The sequence below is a fragment of the Fulmarus glacialis genome, unplaced genomic scaffold (assembly GCF_000690835.1).
Source record: "Fulmarus glacialis isolate BGI_N327 unplaced genomic scaffold, ASM69083v1 scaffold24528, whole genome shotgun sequence".
Lineage (NCBI taxonomy): Eukaryota > Metazoa > Chordata > Aves > Procellariiformes > Procellariidae > Fulmarus > Fulmarus glacialis.
Genome location: NW_009230484.1, coordinates 89,302 through 105,683, shown reverse-complemented (window position 1 = coordinate 105,683; position 16,382 = coordinate 89,302). Strand labels below are relative to the sequence as shown.

General features: G+C 43.1%; 1 protein-coding gene across 1 annotated transcript in view; it reads left to right on the top strand.

The window, feature by feature from the left end:
* Nucleotides 1–491: 491 nt before the first annotated feature.
* The window catches only part of EPHA4 (EPH receptor A4), a gene marked incomplete at its 5' end in the record, with an annotated part of 103,718 nt that continues 87,827 nt past the window's right edge, over nt 492–16,382 (top strand). The window contains 2 exons of the mRNA XM_009584250.1: nt 492–559; nt 4,762–5,425. Of these exons, the coding sequence (XP_009582545.1) occupies nt 492–559; nt 4,762–5,425 (732 nt within the window). The remainder of the gene's footprint in view (nt 560–4,761; nt 5,426–16,382) is intronic.

Genomic DNA, 16,382 nt, shown 5'->3' with positions numbered 1-16,382 from the left:
CGAGGTCTCTCGGTGCCCGGCCGCGCTCCCGGCCGGGGCTGGGCGAGCTCCCGGGGTCCCGGAAAGTTACAATTTCCCACTCATCGCTAAGGTGCAGTTGCGCCTGTACCAGGCAGCGGAAAATGCAGCGCACCCAGCGCGGCCGGAGCGCGCCGTTTCCCGGCTCGCCGGCACGCCACGGGTTTTTCCTTCAAAGTAGGAGAACTCTTCTGTGTCTTCTACCAGATGTGTCGGGGGAATTCACTGTTTGCTCCGCGCCCTGTGAGCGGCTGTATCGCGCGGAGGAATGAACGTGCGATCCCTCAGATCTAAAACAGAGAGAGTTTCAAATTATTTAAGGAATTGGTGCAGTCGGAAATAACATTTCATTTCAAGTTGAAGGTGGTTGCGATCGTGCTCCTCACATATGGAAACGCTCAGGTAAACGATTTATTTTAATATTGCCTTTTGGCAGCTGGAATTTAATCTATTTTATTTGTACCTTTCTGCAGTTACCTTGCTGGATTCCAGATCAGTTCAGGGAGAACTGGGGTGGATAGCAAGTCCCCTGGAAGGAGGGGTAAGTTTTAAACCGCTATCTGATCAAAAGGGTAAAGGGGGTGATTAGTAACTTTCAGAGAGTCCTAATGGCTCGATTATTGTTGATTGTGGTGAGGAGGTCAGATTTCTTCCCTGGCTTACCAAGTGAATTACTCTTTGTTGGAGAAACTCTATACTCCCTTTGGATAGTTCTGTCATGGAAGAAGTGGAAACCAAAAGGGCAGAAAAGAGGTTTCAGAATTAGGAGACTGGTTGAGGCATGGGCTTAGATGCCTATTTAAAACTGAAATACCAACAAGAAATGTGATCTGGCGACTGAACTAGCATTCTTGACTGTAATTATTATATCTATGGGCCGTCTCAGCTGGGAGATGTTCAGGGCAATTGCTGTTCTATTTCTGGATGAAGGAGTAGGGATCAATATACAAGATAGACCTTTTGGCATGACGGGACAGTTGTCCTATTTCAGGGTGTAAACATCATATGTTTTGGTCTCTGAACAGATAAACTGAAGCTCCCAGTGCTCAACGGTGATTCCTTGGAGTTTCTTTTTATGTACTTTTTCAAAGAAGAGACAATTGTAAGAGAAGATTAGTTGAATTCACTGACTGATGGTGATGTGATGACATTAAGAGATTCACACATCCATTGCTGGGGCTGAGAGCCCCTTTGCTTAGTGAGCTGCAGGCAAGGTATCTCTACTAATTTAGCTTTATATTATAGATGGGCACCTTGCTGCTCCCTCATCTGTGCCCCATTCTGCGGTGTGCCCAGGGCCTCTGTGGGAAACTCCTGAGGACGCTGGACTTCAGATTTGGTGGGATCTGGTGGAGGCTGTACTTTATGGGGTTTTTTTTTAATAAGCAATTAGAAAGGCTTTTTCTTTCTTAAAGTGAACAATTTAATGAAAATGCCAGCAATGCACACTAGACATTAATATAAAAAAAAACCCCACCTCAAATCCTTTTAATATTAAATGAGTAAAGCAGCTTAGTATGCTTAAGCAGAAGTAACTAAGTCAAACTGATTGAAAAATAAAAGTGGTGAAAGATCAGGACCTGCGCACGACAAAGCACTGGATTCTTCAGGAAACCTACAAATTTACTTTTTTGTGTGCGTTCCCACTCATATTTAGAAGAAGCAGAGCTAAGGAAACAGCAGTGAGTGGAAGGAATCCGAGCTTGCATTGGTTGGTGATGCATTATGCATAAGCTCTGAATAACCATAACATGGGAGAATGGGGGATTGTTTTGCACCCCCATTGTTGTTCTGGGTGAACTTGACTACAGTCGTGGCTTGTGCTCTGCCTGAGCACACTGTGCTGTCCCCGAAACTCGGGCTTTTCAAAGAGCGGGGGAGTGATTGGCAGGCCTCTGGCAGCGCCGATGGTGCACATTCACTGCTGATTGCAGGCAATTGCCCTCATCTTTTGACAGTGTGGAAAGGTACAGCTCTGTCTCGGTGAGAGTTGGGCTTCCTTGTTAATCCTCTACCCCGGAAAGGTCAGTTAATGAGATGGGGTCTTTCATACGGCTCTCCAAGGGATGTCTATGCTGTATATTAAAATAGGACCTAAAATACAAGTTTTAATAAGTCAGTAGTAGAACTGATGATCAGAGGACAGCTGTATATTATTAATGGCTGTTGGATTCCCCCTTTCCCACCGTGTTTTCTCTGGAAGTGCCATGCAAGCTTGAGAAGGAAATGTGTGCTCTTACTGTGGACGTGACTCGTTTCACTAAACCTACATACATGTGTTCTATTTTTAAGCTAGTAGTGAAAAATTTAAGAGTACATGGTCTGTCTCTGAGGTACAGTGCTTGGAAAGCATTTATTTTAACTTCATATGCTGCAGATTTATTTCAAGCAGCAGAAATGAACTCCTTTATCTTCCTGGGAAGATTCTGTCCTTCAGTGCTATTTTTTCTTTAACTGTGTGCACCTTATTGTCTATTACAAAAGATATTTTTCTAGATGTATGCCACGCAGATCTGTACCACGCAGTTCCTGAGGTGCGGGGGTTGTGTGGATAAGAAGGGATGGAGATAAACATAGTCACTTAGCAGTGACTAGCAGTAATGAAATATATAGTAGCCCTGGAGGAATTAATGAATTGCATTATAAATGTAATTAATGATTTACTCTTGCATTTCACAGTTGAAAAGCAGGTTTTGTGCCCAGAATGTCTTACTCTGCATCATTAAACCGTGGGAAGCATTGAATTATAAAAGTTAATTTCAGCTTGAAAGCAAAAAGTTACAGCTTTGACCACATATTTACAGTTACAAATCATTTACAGTGGCTGGAAATTTGGGGCTGTAGTTATTTTCAGCTCTGGCAGTAAGACACACTTAGATTTGTTTTGTGTATGTGTGTTTATGAAATAAGAAACCCAGTGCTATATATTTGTGTATCTGTCAGGAGACAGAGGTGTGTTCAGAACCTGATCTGAAACTTGCTGAATTTAGTTGCAGTCTGTCCGTTGACCTCAGTGGTCTCTTTATTGAATCCTCGAGCAGCATCCTCCATTGTATAAATGTACTAAAGGAAATCCCATCAACAAGTATTATTTCCCTCTGCTTCTTCCTTTCTCTTGTACCACACACAATATAGGTAGTGTAGACAGTCTGAAGATAAGCAGAATGGAAAGTGATGGATCATAAAAACAATATTGTAACAGTAAACTAGCTCTGTGGCAGCTGTAAATTAAACAACTCTGTCTTCTTACTAACAGCATATTACACTTTACATTGATAGATGACTTTTTAAGACTTATTTTTTCCTTTTCTGTGAAAAGGAGTGACATGCTGAGTATTGATTTTCCCCTCCTCCTTCATTTTAATTTGCAGTTATCTCTAGGCAGCAAATAAAATATTATTCTTTCTGCTCCTAGTGACTCATGGTGCTAACTACTGTCATTCTATAAATGGATTCAGCTAAGCTGGAATCTTTTTAAGTAAAAATCACTTGCATAAGAGCAATCCTTGTGAGAAGAATGTAGGATATTATACCAGAAGCCCCTTAACGTTAAGAAGGCTTCTGTTTATCAAAGCCACAGCTCCAGTAGTTCTGAAAAGCACTTCTGGGAAGTCTCTTTAAAGTTACTGCTGTTTTCCAAGGATAATTTTATATGCTTCACTGTATTGCCTGCAAATCCAGGCAGTATATCGTTATCTAATTTTTTTTTTTTTAAGAAGGATTTTTGTGATATTGAAGTGCTATGGGGCTTTTGCTAGAAAGATATCTCTCCCTAATGCCCCTACCTCCCCCTCTCCCTACTAGGAAAGCACTGTGATAAACTTTCTTCTGTCTACGATAATCCTTAAAGCAACTTTTTTCAAAACTGTTGGTTGTGTGTGCTTTCCTTTTATAAGTCAATCATGCTGAACTACTGAATTAGGCCCAGATCTCTTCTTTCCATACCTTCCTTGGATTGCATGGATTGTTGTTGTTTCATAATTATGTTGCCTGTTAGTTTGGGGCTTCTGAAGATGCCTGAACTTGATATGAGGGGTATAAGAGCTTTGAAGCATGCTGCTACCCTGATCTTTCAGCACTTACCCTCTCTGCTAACCTTTCTGGGTTTTTGAGAATATGAATTTAGCTATTTCCTAACATTTCATCTAGGACAAGATGTGTAATACTCCTTCTTTTCCCACCTTCTCACTAATAAGAAACTTTGTTTGGATAGCAAAGTTATGGCAATGTTGCTGGTAGTCTGATAGGTAGATGTTGTCTCCTTACCTGTCCTTCCAAGTGCTGCCCAAGTCAAGGACCCAGTCCAGCTATTTCTGCCCAGCTCCAAAGTAAAGACTATTTGCTGAGCGTAACTGGGATATTGCTAGCCCAGGAAAGTAGTTGGCAGCTTAGAGAAATAGTAAAGGATGGTTTAAGAGTTTAAAATATGTGGTAGTGATGCCAGAAATGCGGATATTGCTCTGGCTCTGCCCTGTGCTTTTTGTGTGACCAAGTCACGCGATCTCACTGTTTGATGTTCCCACGTGCAAAGTGGAGTCCATGCGTTTCCTGCCTTGTCTGCTACAGGGGAAACACTGTAGTGTCAGTGGTGTACTCTGAGTTTGTTTTGAGTTGATTTGTTTTCCTGTAATGGAAAAAATGCAATCTCCACATTAGTTGTGGAAGTGCAGATTATATTTGTTGTGGAGCTCTGTAATTCCTTTTAATGCTGATGTATTTTTCTTCCCCTTTCCATCTTCACAGTGGGAAGAAGTAAGCATTATGGATGAGAAGAACACTCCGATCCGCACCTATCAAGTCTGCAATGTGATGGAGCCCAGTCAGAATAATTGGTTACGAACTGATTGGATTCCCCGTGAGGGGGCTCAAAGAGTATATATTGAAATCAAGTTCACGCTAAGAGACTGCAACAGCCTGCCAGGTGTCATGGGAACTTGCAAAGAGACTTTCAACCTTTATTACTATGAATCAAACAATGATAAGGAGCGTTTTATTCGAGAGAGCCAGTTTGCCAAGATTGACACCATTGCTGCTGATGAGAGCTTCACCCAGGTGGACATTGGTGACAGGATCATGAAGCTGAATACAGAGATACGGGATGTGGGACCTCTCAGCAAGAAAGGGTTTTACTTGGCTTTTCAGGACGTCGGTGCCTGCATTGCTTTGGTGTCTGTTCGTGTCTTCTATAAGAAGTGCCCATTGACAGTTCGAAACCTGGCACAGTTTCCAGACACCATTACCGGGGCTGATACATCCTCTCTGGTGGAGGTTCGTGGCTCCTGCGTCAACAACTCGGAAGAGAAGGATGTGCCAAAAATGTACTGTGGGGCAGATGGTGAATGGCTGGTGCCCATTGGCAACTGTCTGTGCAATGCTGGCTATGAAGAACGTAATGGTGAATGCCAAGGTAGGATGAGCCATATTGTACTCTTCATTAGGGCTTAGTTGAATGTATAATTGAATCGGTGATGAGAGTAAATGGAGTAAAGCCAGTAATTAGAAGCCCCTGTGGGATGTGGTGGGACAGAGGGGTTTAATGAAGAAGTCCAATAGCTCCAGGTGGCAAGGCTAAGAATTATATAATGCAAAACAAATGATACTGCCATAATAGGCAGAAGGCAAAACACATTTTCTAGCGGGCGCCTAAATTTGAATTGGCTCACGATAGTCACCAAAATGTGAACGACTGCAAAACAGTGCAGTCGAGCTACTGTCGTTTAAAGAGACACATCCTTCAAGTTTTATCTGAAGTGAACTTTAAGTACGGGAAATTCTGGCAAAGTCTCCGCTGGATAATGCGGTGGGGTAAGAACCAGTCGGGGAGGTGGGGAACAGGAGTTTTAGCTGGATTACTTTCTCTCTTTGGTAAGGGGAAGTCTTTGGTGTTTTAGTTGTTGCAATTTTTTAGCACTAAATACCCTTTGATATTTGACACTGCTGCCTTTGTTAAATATTTTCATTTCTCAGAGGGTCTCTATTGTCAGCTTAATAATAGAGGTGCTAGGATACTCTTAGAAATGCTAGAAGTCTCCACCCCACCCTCCCACACACACCATCCTGTGTGCTGCAGAATTAGGGATTAAAGTTTGTATAAAAGATTATCCTAAAAAGAAAAAACCTCAAAACCTATGTTCTCTTCACCTCCCCTTTCTGGAAAAAGAAATTGTAGAAGGTTAGGGAAGGAGAGAAGGGAGTTTATAAATAAAATATCTTTAGCCTCAGCTTCTAGACTCTTGCTCGTGTAAGCATAAATTAAGATCAAACTTGAATGGATTCTTGCACAGGTCAGTGGGCTTAACTTTGCTGGGTGCTGAATTGAAGGTGCTCAACTCCTTAGTGGATTTGGACCCATGTTTTTGAAAAGGCTCTTCAGAGCCACATGGCTTTGCTTTACATCTTCTTGGTGTGTTTTTCACTAGGTCATTTTTTTCATCTTGAGACTGAGAACAAGATAGCAGAGCAAGTAACTGACTGCTTTTGTGCTAGACTCCGAAGAGAACAGTGTCTTTTGAATGTCCTACTTGATTTCTTTTAAATGATAATTTACAGTCAATATGAAGTTCATTATTATGCATTGACATTATACTTAGTGCTTCTTTCCTGCCAAAGCTTAAACTTCGGCCTTCACTTCTAGTGTTTTTGCTATATGGAAAAAGCTTAAGTGTGCTGTATCAGCCACAGAATTACCATGGGCTGTAGAGAGAACTGAAAGATGAGCAGCACGATGACAGGGTATCCTGTCTGGGGTAAATTACTCTGTTTTTTTGGAATCCTGTGAGATGGAAACTTGAAAACCTGTGTGTCATTAAACATGTGAACCGGTGGCTGTGGTACTGACTGGGTGCTGCTGGGGAGAGCTGTTGGTGGCTGGGGAGATGCTGTTGCTTTCTGACAGCTCGGTAACTTCTGGGCAAAGCTTCCTGACACCTTCACAGCCTGGGTTGTGAGAGGAGGAAGTGAATGGGGGGGAAAAAGCATCTTGGTTTATTGCATGGCGATTATTCTGCCTTCTCCTAAAGGCCTATTAAGTCGGTACTGGGTCATTCTGATGGACACAGATCTACCATTTTTCAGCGTCAGTGGCCCAGACGTGATGAGCTAATTGCCTAACAAATCCTGTGTTATTCAAGGGAAGTCCCTTGAGGTTTTGCTGGTGGGCAGTGGGTGATAGTGGGATGCTTTTTTTTAATTTATTTTTGTGGTGTTGGACTAGACTTTGGGGATGAATGTCAACCTACCTCCCGGCTCTTAGCTGCACCCAGGGAAGCTTGGGCTCAGGAAACTTGTTTCCCAAGTAAAAGGAAGGTCAGGTGATGCCATATTTACAAAGGAGATAGAAACGTTCTGTCTCTTGGGCTCTCCACGGTGAAGTTGGCCTGTACTAGTCATTTTGAGAGGATTCGAGCCAGCATGTAATTTGAAAATGCTAAACCCATTTCATCAGCGGTTGTTTGTGGTTTCCTTTTCTCACATTTGCCATTCTCCAGCCAGAACAGTTTACTGGGAAGCTCCTCTTCATGAATTTGTGAAGCTTATCAGAACTATGCAGCTTGCTCTCTGATTTCCAGCGAGGCCGTCAAAGCAGTCTGGCCTTTGACACTGCTGAATGAGGCTTCCCCTTTTCTTACCCACTTCACTTCATAGTTCAGCAAATGTTCTGCTCCGGCAGGTTTTTGGAGGGGAGGAGGAGGATGAAGTGAGGAGGATTCCTGTGGTTTTGGTACAGAGGATTGGGGGCGGGGGGAGAGCCTTCGAGTTGGGGAAAGGCTGTAAAAAGGGTGCTGGGCCGGGGCTGGAGCTGGTGAGCAGGTTCCACCGCAATTGTTTTTCAATAGGTTGACTGCGGCAGGAGAAATACAAGGAAGGGTCGGAGGTCGTCAGTTTCCTCATCCATCTTCCCCGGAGATCCTAGGGTCAGAGTTAGGATTGATTAAGATCTTGAATGTTTGACAAAAGCGCAGTGGGCAGAAATAGTTTAGGCCGGTGGATCGGGGCTTTGCACTTGTTGGGAGATCCATGGGAGACGTCTGAGCAGCCTGTCCTCTCCTGGGACCGGCCCCTGCCGCACAGTGCTGGGACGGACCAGCTGGCGCTTGGCGTGCCCTAAAAGCTGCTTCAAGTTCGCTCAACCTTCTGATTTTTAAATAATACATTTTCCTTGAACTGCTTTTGCTTAATTTCTGATGTGTGTTGTAGGAAGCGTAATGGGAAGCCACTTCACATCTAAAGTGGTTCCTGTAGTGGCAGTTAATGACTCTCTGACCTCGAACAAGATTTTTAAAAAATTGTGTTGGTGGTATGGAGGTGCTTGAATATGATGACAAAAAACTGTCCTTCCTCTGACTGCAATTTTTATTTCCAGCTGACTTTATTGATGATAATTGTTTTACTGAACATCCGTGTGTGTGTGAATGTGTATATATATGCAAAAACCCAAGGCAGAATGGGAAAGGAGCCACGTATTTAATCCATATTTATTTGGGAAGCTTCACAGGAGTGGTTCCTCAAAAGTGGTCCTGATCAGTAGAAATATTAGGTGAGCAATGATTCTTTTCTTACAGGTGAATTTATAGCTGTGAAATTGATGCTTTAAAACAAACCCAACCCAACCAACTTGCTGTTGATTTTTTCTTTTTTTTTTTCTTTTTTTTTTTTTTCCTTATTTATTCTCCCCCAAACTTCTTGCATTAATGGCTATCCATTTAGGAGAGCATAAATGTGGAATATTGTTGATGGAACATGAAACTGTCCAAACTAGTGGCACATCTCAGGGCTAAGGTAATTAGTGCTTAGGGCAAAGTTGAGACATAAAGTAATTTTAAACTTTGCTTGCATGCATCGTTGTTATGTAAATTGTTTTGTTACACATTAATATAATGTGGTTTGGGTTTAGTTACGATTTCCTTATGATAAAATGCATATCTTTTTAACTCAAAGGAGGAGGGGGGAAAGCAAGCAGGAAGGGAGAAAAGACAGATTAAAGAAGCAATAGACTGTAGCCATCTGTGATGATTTTGATGCTGTGAAATTACAAATCTCAATTTTAGACCTGCCACTTAGTATAAATATGTGAGACAGTTGAGATTTTTTACTGTGATATTGTAAAGGTTATGAGAGCCAACAGCTTTGTCTTCATCTACACTTGCTTTTTTGAGATGTGAATTGGCCAATTGGCAGAAAACCCAGTGTCATTTAAAATATGGCTTAGTCCTGGTTTCATATCACTGCTGTTTTTTAGAATTTTCCTTCGAACTTTGATAAGAGCATCCCTAAGAAGTAATAATTTGAATGATAAGATTCTTTTTATCTTGGAGGCTTTGAAGAGTGGCTGTGATCATTGAGAGCAGCAGTTCAGTTTACATCAGAAGGGTACAGTCTAATTATATTTTTTTTCTGTGATAAGATTTTTTGGATGGTGGGTTTTGTAGGGGCGGGGAAGTGAAATAATTTGTGTGTACTTTCCCATTTTAGTCATAGACAACTTTTTTGTCAGAATAACACTGATGAACAGTCTGGCTGCACAAAAGGGTAATCAGAAGGGTGACTAAGACTGCGCAGATTTGAGATTTCAGAGGATTTTTTTTTCAGGTTGATTATTTTTGGCAAGGGGAAAAAAATGCACAGACTCAACATGTTACGTTTTAAAAGGAGCTGAGAAGACGGAAGCTACCAGGAGGGGCATGGGAGCGATGCTGAAACACAGTCTGTCTGAACCAAATTTAGTTGGTTCTCTTCTCTGCTGAAGGAGTGATTTGGTTATGTTATGTTCTCATGTAGCTCAATAGATCTTCCAAGGGTTGCTCCCTTCGATTTTTGTACCACCTGGTGCATTTCAAAATTTGCATTTAAACGTCATTGCAGGCTCTGTAATACTTTCCTCCTTCCTGGCCCCCTCAGAAGTCAAGCTACAGTTGTCAAGCAATTGTCCCTTCATGTATCCCTTGAAGAAAGGGTGGGATTGCTTCCTTCTGAGTTCCCGACAAAATTTCTGCTGGTACACAGGGGAGCAATATCTGGTCCTTATTCTGTGTGTTGCTAGTAAAATGCACGGTCCTTGGAATCAAAGCCAGATGAGCTGTTGTGGTGGTATGAATTTCATGGCAGGTCTATGTAGTCTTTTGTGGGGCATATGGACCATCTTCTGCTTTTTTGTGTGTTTTCTTATTTTAAAAAAAAAAAGGCAACCCAAAACTTTCCAGACAACTCCTGTTGTGTGTGATGACTTCAGTATTTAGATCTTGGCTGGGTAAGTGTTATTATCTGTCTAATAACATACTCCACTAAGCTTGGTCTTTATTACACTTGTGAGAAGTGATTAAAGAAATGCTCATCAGTACACTTCAGTCTTTTGAGACTGCATCAAAAAGCCCCCCAAACTTGTCAGATAAACGTCTTATCTGGTTTCGTTCCATTATGCCACATCCTTTTGATATGTTTGGGGAGCAGGTGAGGTCACGTCACACAGTTTTGTGAATCAGAGACAATTAACACTCCCATGACTAAGTGGCTATTTTATGAATATTCAGAGCCTGCTTCACCTCCCTGGGAAGCAAACATGTTGGTTCCCTTCTCTTTCCTCCTGCTGGAGACTAAGGAAGCTCTCCCAGTGAATGGGGATTGGCAGCTGTCGGCAGCTTTGCCTTTTGCATGCAGCAAATTCCTCATTTACATCTTTTGTATACACCCTCATGCAAAGTAGCACACCCATTTCCCCATTTCACAAAGGAGATAAGAGCTTCCTTTGGAAACGCCAGCCAAAATCTCCTTCTGTTTATGCAGAGCTCAAAGATTTGGATTTTATGCAAATGGATTCTGTTTTGATTTTTTTGATCTCTTTGTTTAAGAGATAGTGTAATATTTGCACAGTGTGCTCCTTGTGTCTCGAGGTCTCCTCTTGACTATGACTGATTGTCCCTCTTTCCCCAATCTCTGCAGCCCGCCTGCTTGCTTCAAGCTGGCGTGTGGGAAAGTGTTATGCTCCAAAACCCTGGCCTTGTTCATAAAATGATGGCTGGAGGCGCAGGGAGCGCCATTTCTTGTGCCTGGTGGGGCTGCAGGCCCTTGGGTGTCATCTCCTCTAGATGTTCACCGGTGACAATGAAGCCCTCCTGTAGCTACAACCTCAACTGGGGGGATGACAAGTTTCAGGAGGTGGGATCCCCCCGTGCTGTAAGTGCATGAAAAAGCATTATGTTTTATGATGTTTTCTGTATGTTGAGTCAAGAACCTGCGCAGCCCTGGTGTAATACCCTTCACGTCGCTAGCCTGGCTGCAGAAATGGGCTTGGCCCATGGTTATAGTTTGGTGCAAAGGGGAAAAGGGGCTGGTAGCACTTGGGTAAACATGCACAAATGAACTGCTGTCTTTATTTATCAAAAGAAAATAATCTGTGAGAAAAGTTCTGCTTTCTTAAGCCTCATGATTACACAAGAACCCATATTTTATTTTATTTTTGGTTTTAGTGGCTTTCTTTTCTTTTTAACTTTTCTTTATTTCAACTTTACTTAAAATTGCCTTTGGCTTGAAATAAAGCTGAGGCTCATTAAATGCTCCCAAAACACAGGCTTGTTCAGAAAGGATTTGTTGAAAGGTTTATTGATATAAGTTAGAACACATGCTGCACGAATGTACTGTATTTCTTTAAAGTACTGTTTTTCATTTTGTGTCTTTATAAATCAGTGGTATGAAATTGGGACTCTGATCATGTTGGGGCTACATCCTATAAGAAACCAGAGGAAAAACAGGGTTGTGGGGGGTTTTCGTTTTTGTTGGATGTCCAATTAGTGTTTAACTTGAAGGTAATTTCACAGGGGTAGTAAACTGCACAGTGTGAAACCTGGTGGCGTAATTAAATGGAGGAAAGGCTCTTTAAAACAACAAAGGAACGTGCAAAAACTTTGCTTTTGTCCTAATAGTCACCCAGAAGGGGAGGTCATGCTGTTTAAAGTACAATATGGATGGGCTATTAAGGTTTGGGGAGGCGGGGGAAGCTGTACTGTACAGTTGGTATTTGCTTTGGCTCATTTAGTCATGGATGCCTAGAGAAAACTCAGTTTGCTGGTCTACTTTTTTTTTTCTTAGATGGGTGGGTTTAAATCTCGCTCAAGGAATCTGTAAAATTAAGTTCACCTATACAAACCCACTGAAAGAGGTGTGCTCGGAAGCAGGCCTTGTATTTAGTGGGGGCCTGGTGCAGTGCTGCAGGCTGGGCAAAGGTGGGGCTCCTGGGCAGGAGGAGGGGGGATGCTCTCCTGCTGCCGCGGCTGGAGGATGGAGGGAGGAAGGCTAGGTAGCTTTCCCAGAGGCACGCAGCATGTCTGTGGCTGAGATGAGACCAGAGGGAAGACTCAGTCTAGTGTGCTAGCTGCAAGATAGCTTCTCCCCCCTCCACGCTCGTCAAAAGGCATCGGTCACCTTTCTCTAATGAGTTACCCGTCTTGCATGCTGGAACTCCTTAAACCATCATTTGAACTAAGGCAATCGATAACGATTGCTTCTGCTTGTATATGTGAATGCTTTATACAGACACAGTACAAAGCTGCAGTACAGTGTCTTAATTACCCAGATAATCCTGTTTGCTTGTATTTTTAAACTATGAGTGCTGGGTAATTATTCAATTCTTAATAGAAGGCAAATGGCAATGTAAACAATAATTAGGATGTTAGACTAATGCGCTTCAAAGCAAATTGGATTTTTTTCATACCGTTCAGCATGAAGTCCTATAAAGCTAACAATTTAGTGGCAAGGAAACAAGTTCCATTTTGTTCATATTTTTTGGTGTTATCTCTTCATGCCTTGTTTCTGTGAATAAGTTTGCTCTGATGATGCTGCCTGCTCCAGAGCCAAGGTCAGGTTGACAATCGGCTCCCTGCTGTTTGCCTGTGCTCTCCCGCGGCTTCCGATGGGCTTTTTGTCCCCTGTGGCCAGGGGTTAGAGGTCAGCGGCATCCCGAATTCCCTCCTGCCGTGGGGACAGGTGAGCGTGGAGGGGGGCGGCTGGTGCTGCAGGTGCAGGTGGGGCTCGGCTCGGTGGGTCGCGGCTGCCTGGGGCTAGGGTCCAGAGGAGCAGGCTGAGCTCCGTGGCTGAGGCTCTTCCTTCATCTGCGTTCAGCTCTTCTTGCTTGCCGACCAAGACTGACTTTAGCCTTGGAAATAGAGACATACTTGAAGGGAAATTCAAGTTTTTGGCTCTTTAATCTTTGAAAACAGGGTAATATGCTGTGGGTCAGAGCTACAACTCATCTCCCCTAGCTTGGAGAACATTCCTGGTTTTCACAGCTCGTCTCCGGTTTTACTAGAAGCATGATGTGAGCCACAAACACGGATGCAAAACACTCAATTGATTTCTGTTCTGTCTGCAAATCTTGTGTATGTAACATATTTCAGTACTTCTGCAGACCGTTAATTAAATCCTGTCACTGTATCCATTCCTTGCATTGTATTTAGCCTCTGATCAAAGACTGTGTTTTGGTAGCAAAGGCGTTAGTCAGTAACGCTGCTGCTTTCTGAAATATTTTAATAATGCCTCTGTCACACTGAGGGTTTTGTCTGGCCTTCGCTGTGCGTTCTTAGCGGTCTGAAGGGATTGAACAATTGGCTTTATTTTCCCCATTATCAATGCTAAGAAAGGTGAAAATGTTTTCCAGTGCTGATGCTGAATTACAGAAATTGAATTACAGAAATTTAATTTTAACTACACTTTACTGTTCGGAGAAGTGGTAGTGGGGGAAATCAGTGGAACACTTCAAGAGGTTATGGTTGAATTTTTTTGATGCTAATACAGGCTATCTTTATATTAAAGTGTGCACTTAAAGGGTGTGGATTTTCTTATTTTAAATCCCAGAGGATTCTTGCCAGGCCACATTTTAATAGCATTAATTAACAAGTCTGTCTTTCCATACATCAAACATCTCTGTCTGGGGAGCTGAAGAATACCGACCAGCGCTTCTGTGAACTTGGTGCTTGAGTTCATTTGTTTTCAGTTTTAAGTGTTTTCTGCACTTGAAAAAGACATCACTATTTGAAAACAGTTTCCTTTTGAAGTGTCCAGCCTGGCAATGAGTGAAGCAGCCACTGGGCAAATTAGCATGTTAAAAGGACCGGATCAATACCTTCCCCTTGCCTGCTCTGCTCCGGGGCTGGGGCTGGGCAGCCCTTGCTCACGTCTGGCCTGTGCTGCACCGGTGCATTTTAGGAGAGCCATCAATAGCGGCGTGGGTTGTATCAAGCTGAGACAGCTTGATTCAGTGCCCAGGCTCTCTCAAGGATGGCCATTTGAAAATGGATTCGGGGGAATTGACGGCTTCGGGAAGATCAGGCAGCTCATGTAATTATGGAGAGGATTAGAAGGAAAGTGTAGGGAGAAATAGGAGATCAATCGTAGGGCACAAGTTGCCTGAACTCCTCTTCAGATGCTGGAGTACTCAGTTTTGTTGTACTTAGCTGGTGTGTGTAAAAGATTTCTTTGGGCTTTTTCAAGAGACAAGTAAACACAAATTAAAAAGAGAGTGTGTGGGTAGTCCTTACTATTTCACAGAAATGCTTGGGGGCAGTGGCTGCTGGATAAGTATAGCAGAAGATGCTTAGATACAATTGTGTTTGCCGACAAACCAAAGATGATTCTGGTTTCCCCAGTGTGCGGTCTGCCGCCCCAGCCTACGTGCCTTCATACCTGCAGCAGCACCCTCCAGGAGCTCCGGGTGGGATGCTCTCCCCTGCCCTTGGCTTTCTGGTTGCCAAACTCCTGCGCTCTGACGAGGGCCCCCCTGGGGCCTTTGGGCAGTGCCCAGTGTCTGTGCCCTGGTAGGAGAGACAGCCCCTCCACCCCTCCTTGGGTGCATTGAAGGTTCCTCCTGTGTTCATCAATGTTAAAACGAACAAACGATTGCAGTAGTCAAAATGGCACCGGAGCCATTCTAAAATAAAGACTATTTCTTGAGAGGCTTCCTGTGGTCTCGCGCACCACAGATGCTAGAAGATAGCTGAATTCTGTTGCTGTTTCTTTTTAGTGGCTTCGGTGTTTGCATCTTGCGCATCTGCCAACCTCCCCTTAATCTCTGAAGTACTGTAACACAGTTATTAGGTTGACACATTTTGTCAACTCATAATTAGTTCTTGGATTTCCTCATTTATTTTTGTGGTGATCGGAAGTGTCCAGGGTAGAGCTAGTAAGACAGCTGAAATCAGGACCAGGTCCTTATACGTACTCTGCCTGCTCATTAATCAAGGACTTTGCAGTTAATGAGAGTACTTTCCCAGTAATATTTAATCTCAGAGTAGCAATAGTTACACTTAATGCAAAAGAACGTTTTTTACAGTTTGTTGCTGAAGTCATTCTCATGGTGCGTTAGAAACTGTCCTCCTGTGCTAATCCCAGACACAGTTCTGTCACGCTGACCCAAATTTGGACTACTTCTGAAAAGGCATACAAAATTAAAATACTAGATCCAATACTTCAGGCTGGACACGACAGCTTAGTGGGTGCTGGGTACACATGCATGCATATAGTCGTGGCTGATAATGTACATTGTTTTGTAATGCTTTGAGGTTCAAAGGCCTGTCTATGTGGGGAGGAAAGTTGAAAGGAATCAACTAAAGAGGTGAAGTCAGTTTGTATAACTTAAGGTGTATCGCTAATTACCCATAAGACTGTTTCCAGCCTTTTTGGCTGAATCTACCCATGTGGAGATCCTTTATCCATTTAGTTGATTCACCTTAAAGTTCTTGTTGGCTCTTTGAAGACATGCACTTGGTACCCAGTTTTAATGTACCCAGAATTAATGTACTTGGTAACCTTGAATTCAATACACCCAATAGCTTGAAAGTGTGCTCAAAGGGTTGTGGGCACTGTGAAAGCACCCATTTATAGCTTTAGGATAGATAGAGCACTTTAATTTGTGAGAGAAAGGAGAACAAAGTCCACCTACAGTCACTTGCAGTAGAGCGTGGAGTGGCAGCAGAAAGGAAATGAGCATTGAGCATGGCCACAGCATTGCCAGGGAGGGCAGCTGGCCAGCTCCAGAAAAGGGCAGGAGACCTTGTCTGCTGTGTAAGAGCTGGCTCTGATGGAGGCTGAAGGAGATGCACCGTGGGTCTGATCCAGCACTGCAGGGAACTGCCCTTGTCCTAACAGGAATGGTGCAGTCCCAAGAGTAGTATGTGACCTTATTAAGTATTGCATCTCCTGCCTGTTAGGCTGCGCTGGAACAGTGACTGTGCAGAGCTGGTCCTTTTAGTTCAAGATGGACTGTAATCGGGGTATGGAAGTGTGAGAAAGGAGGTCTCCTCTCTGTCTTTCCTGTTTGGTTGGACATTGGTTTGTCCTTCCATGCAATCAGAGGACCCCTGTACCTCTGACTTGCACTG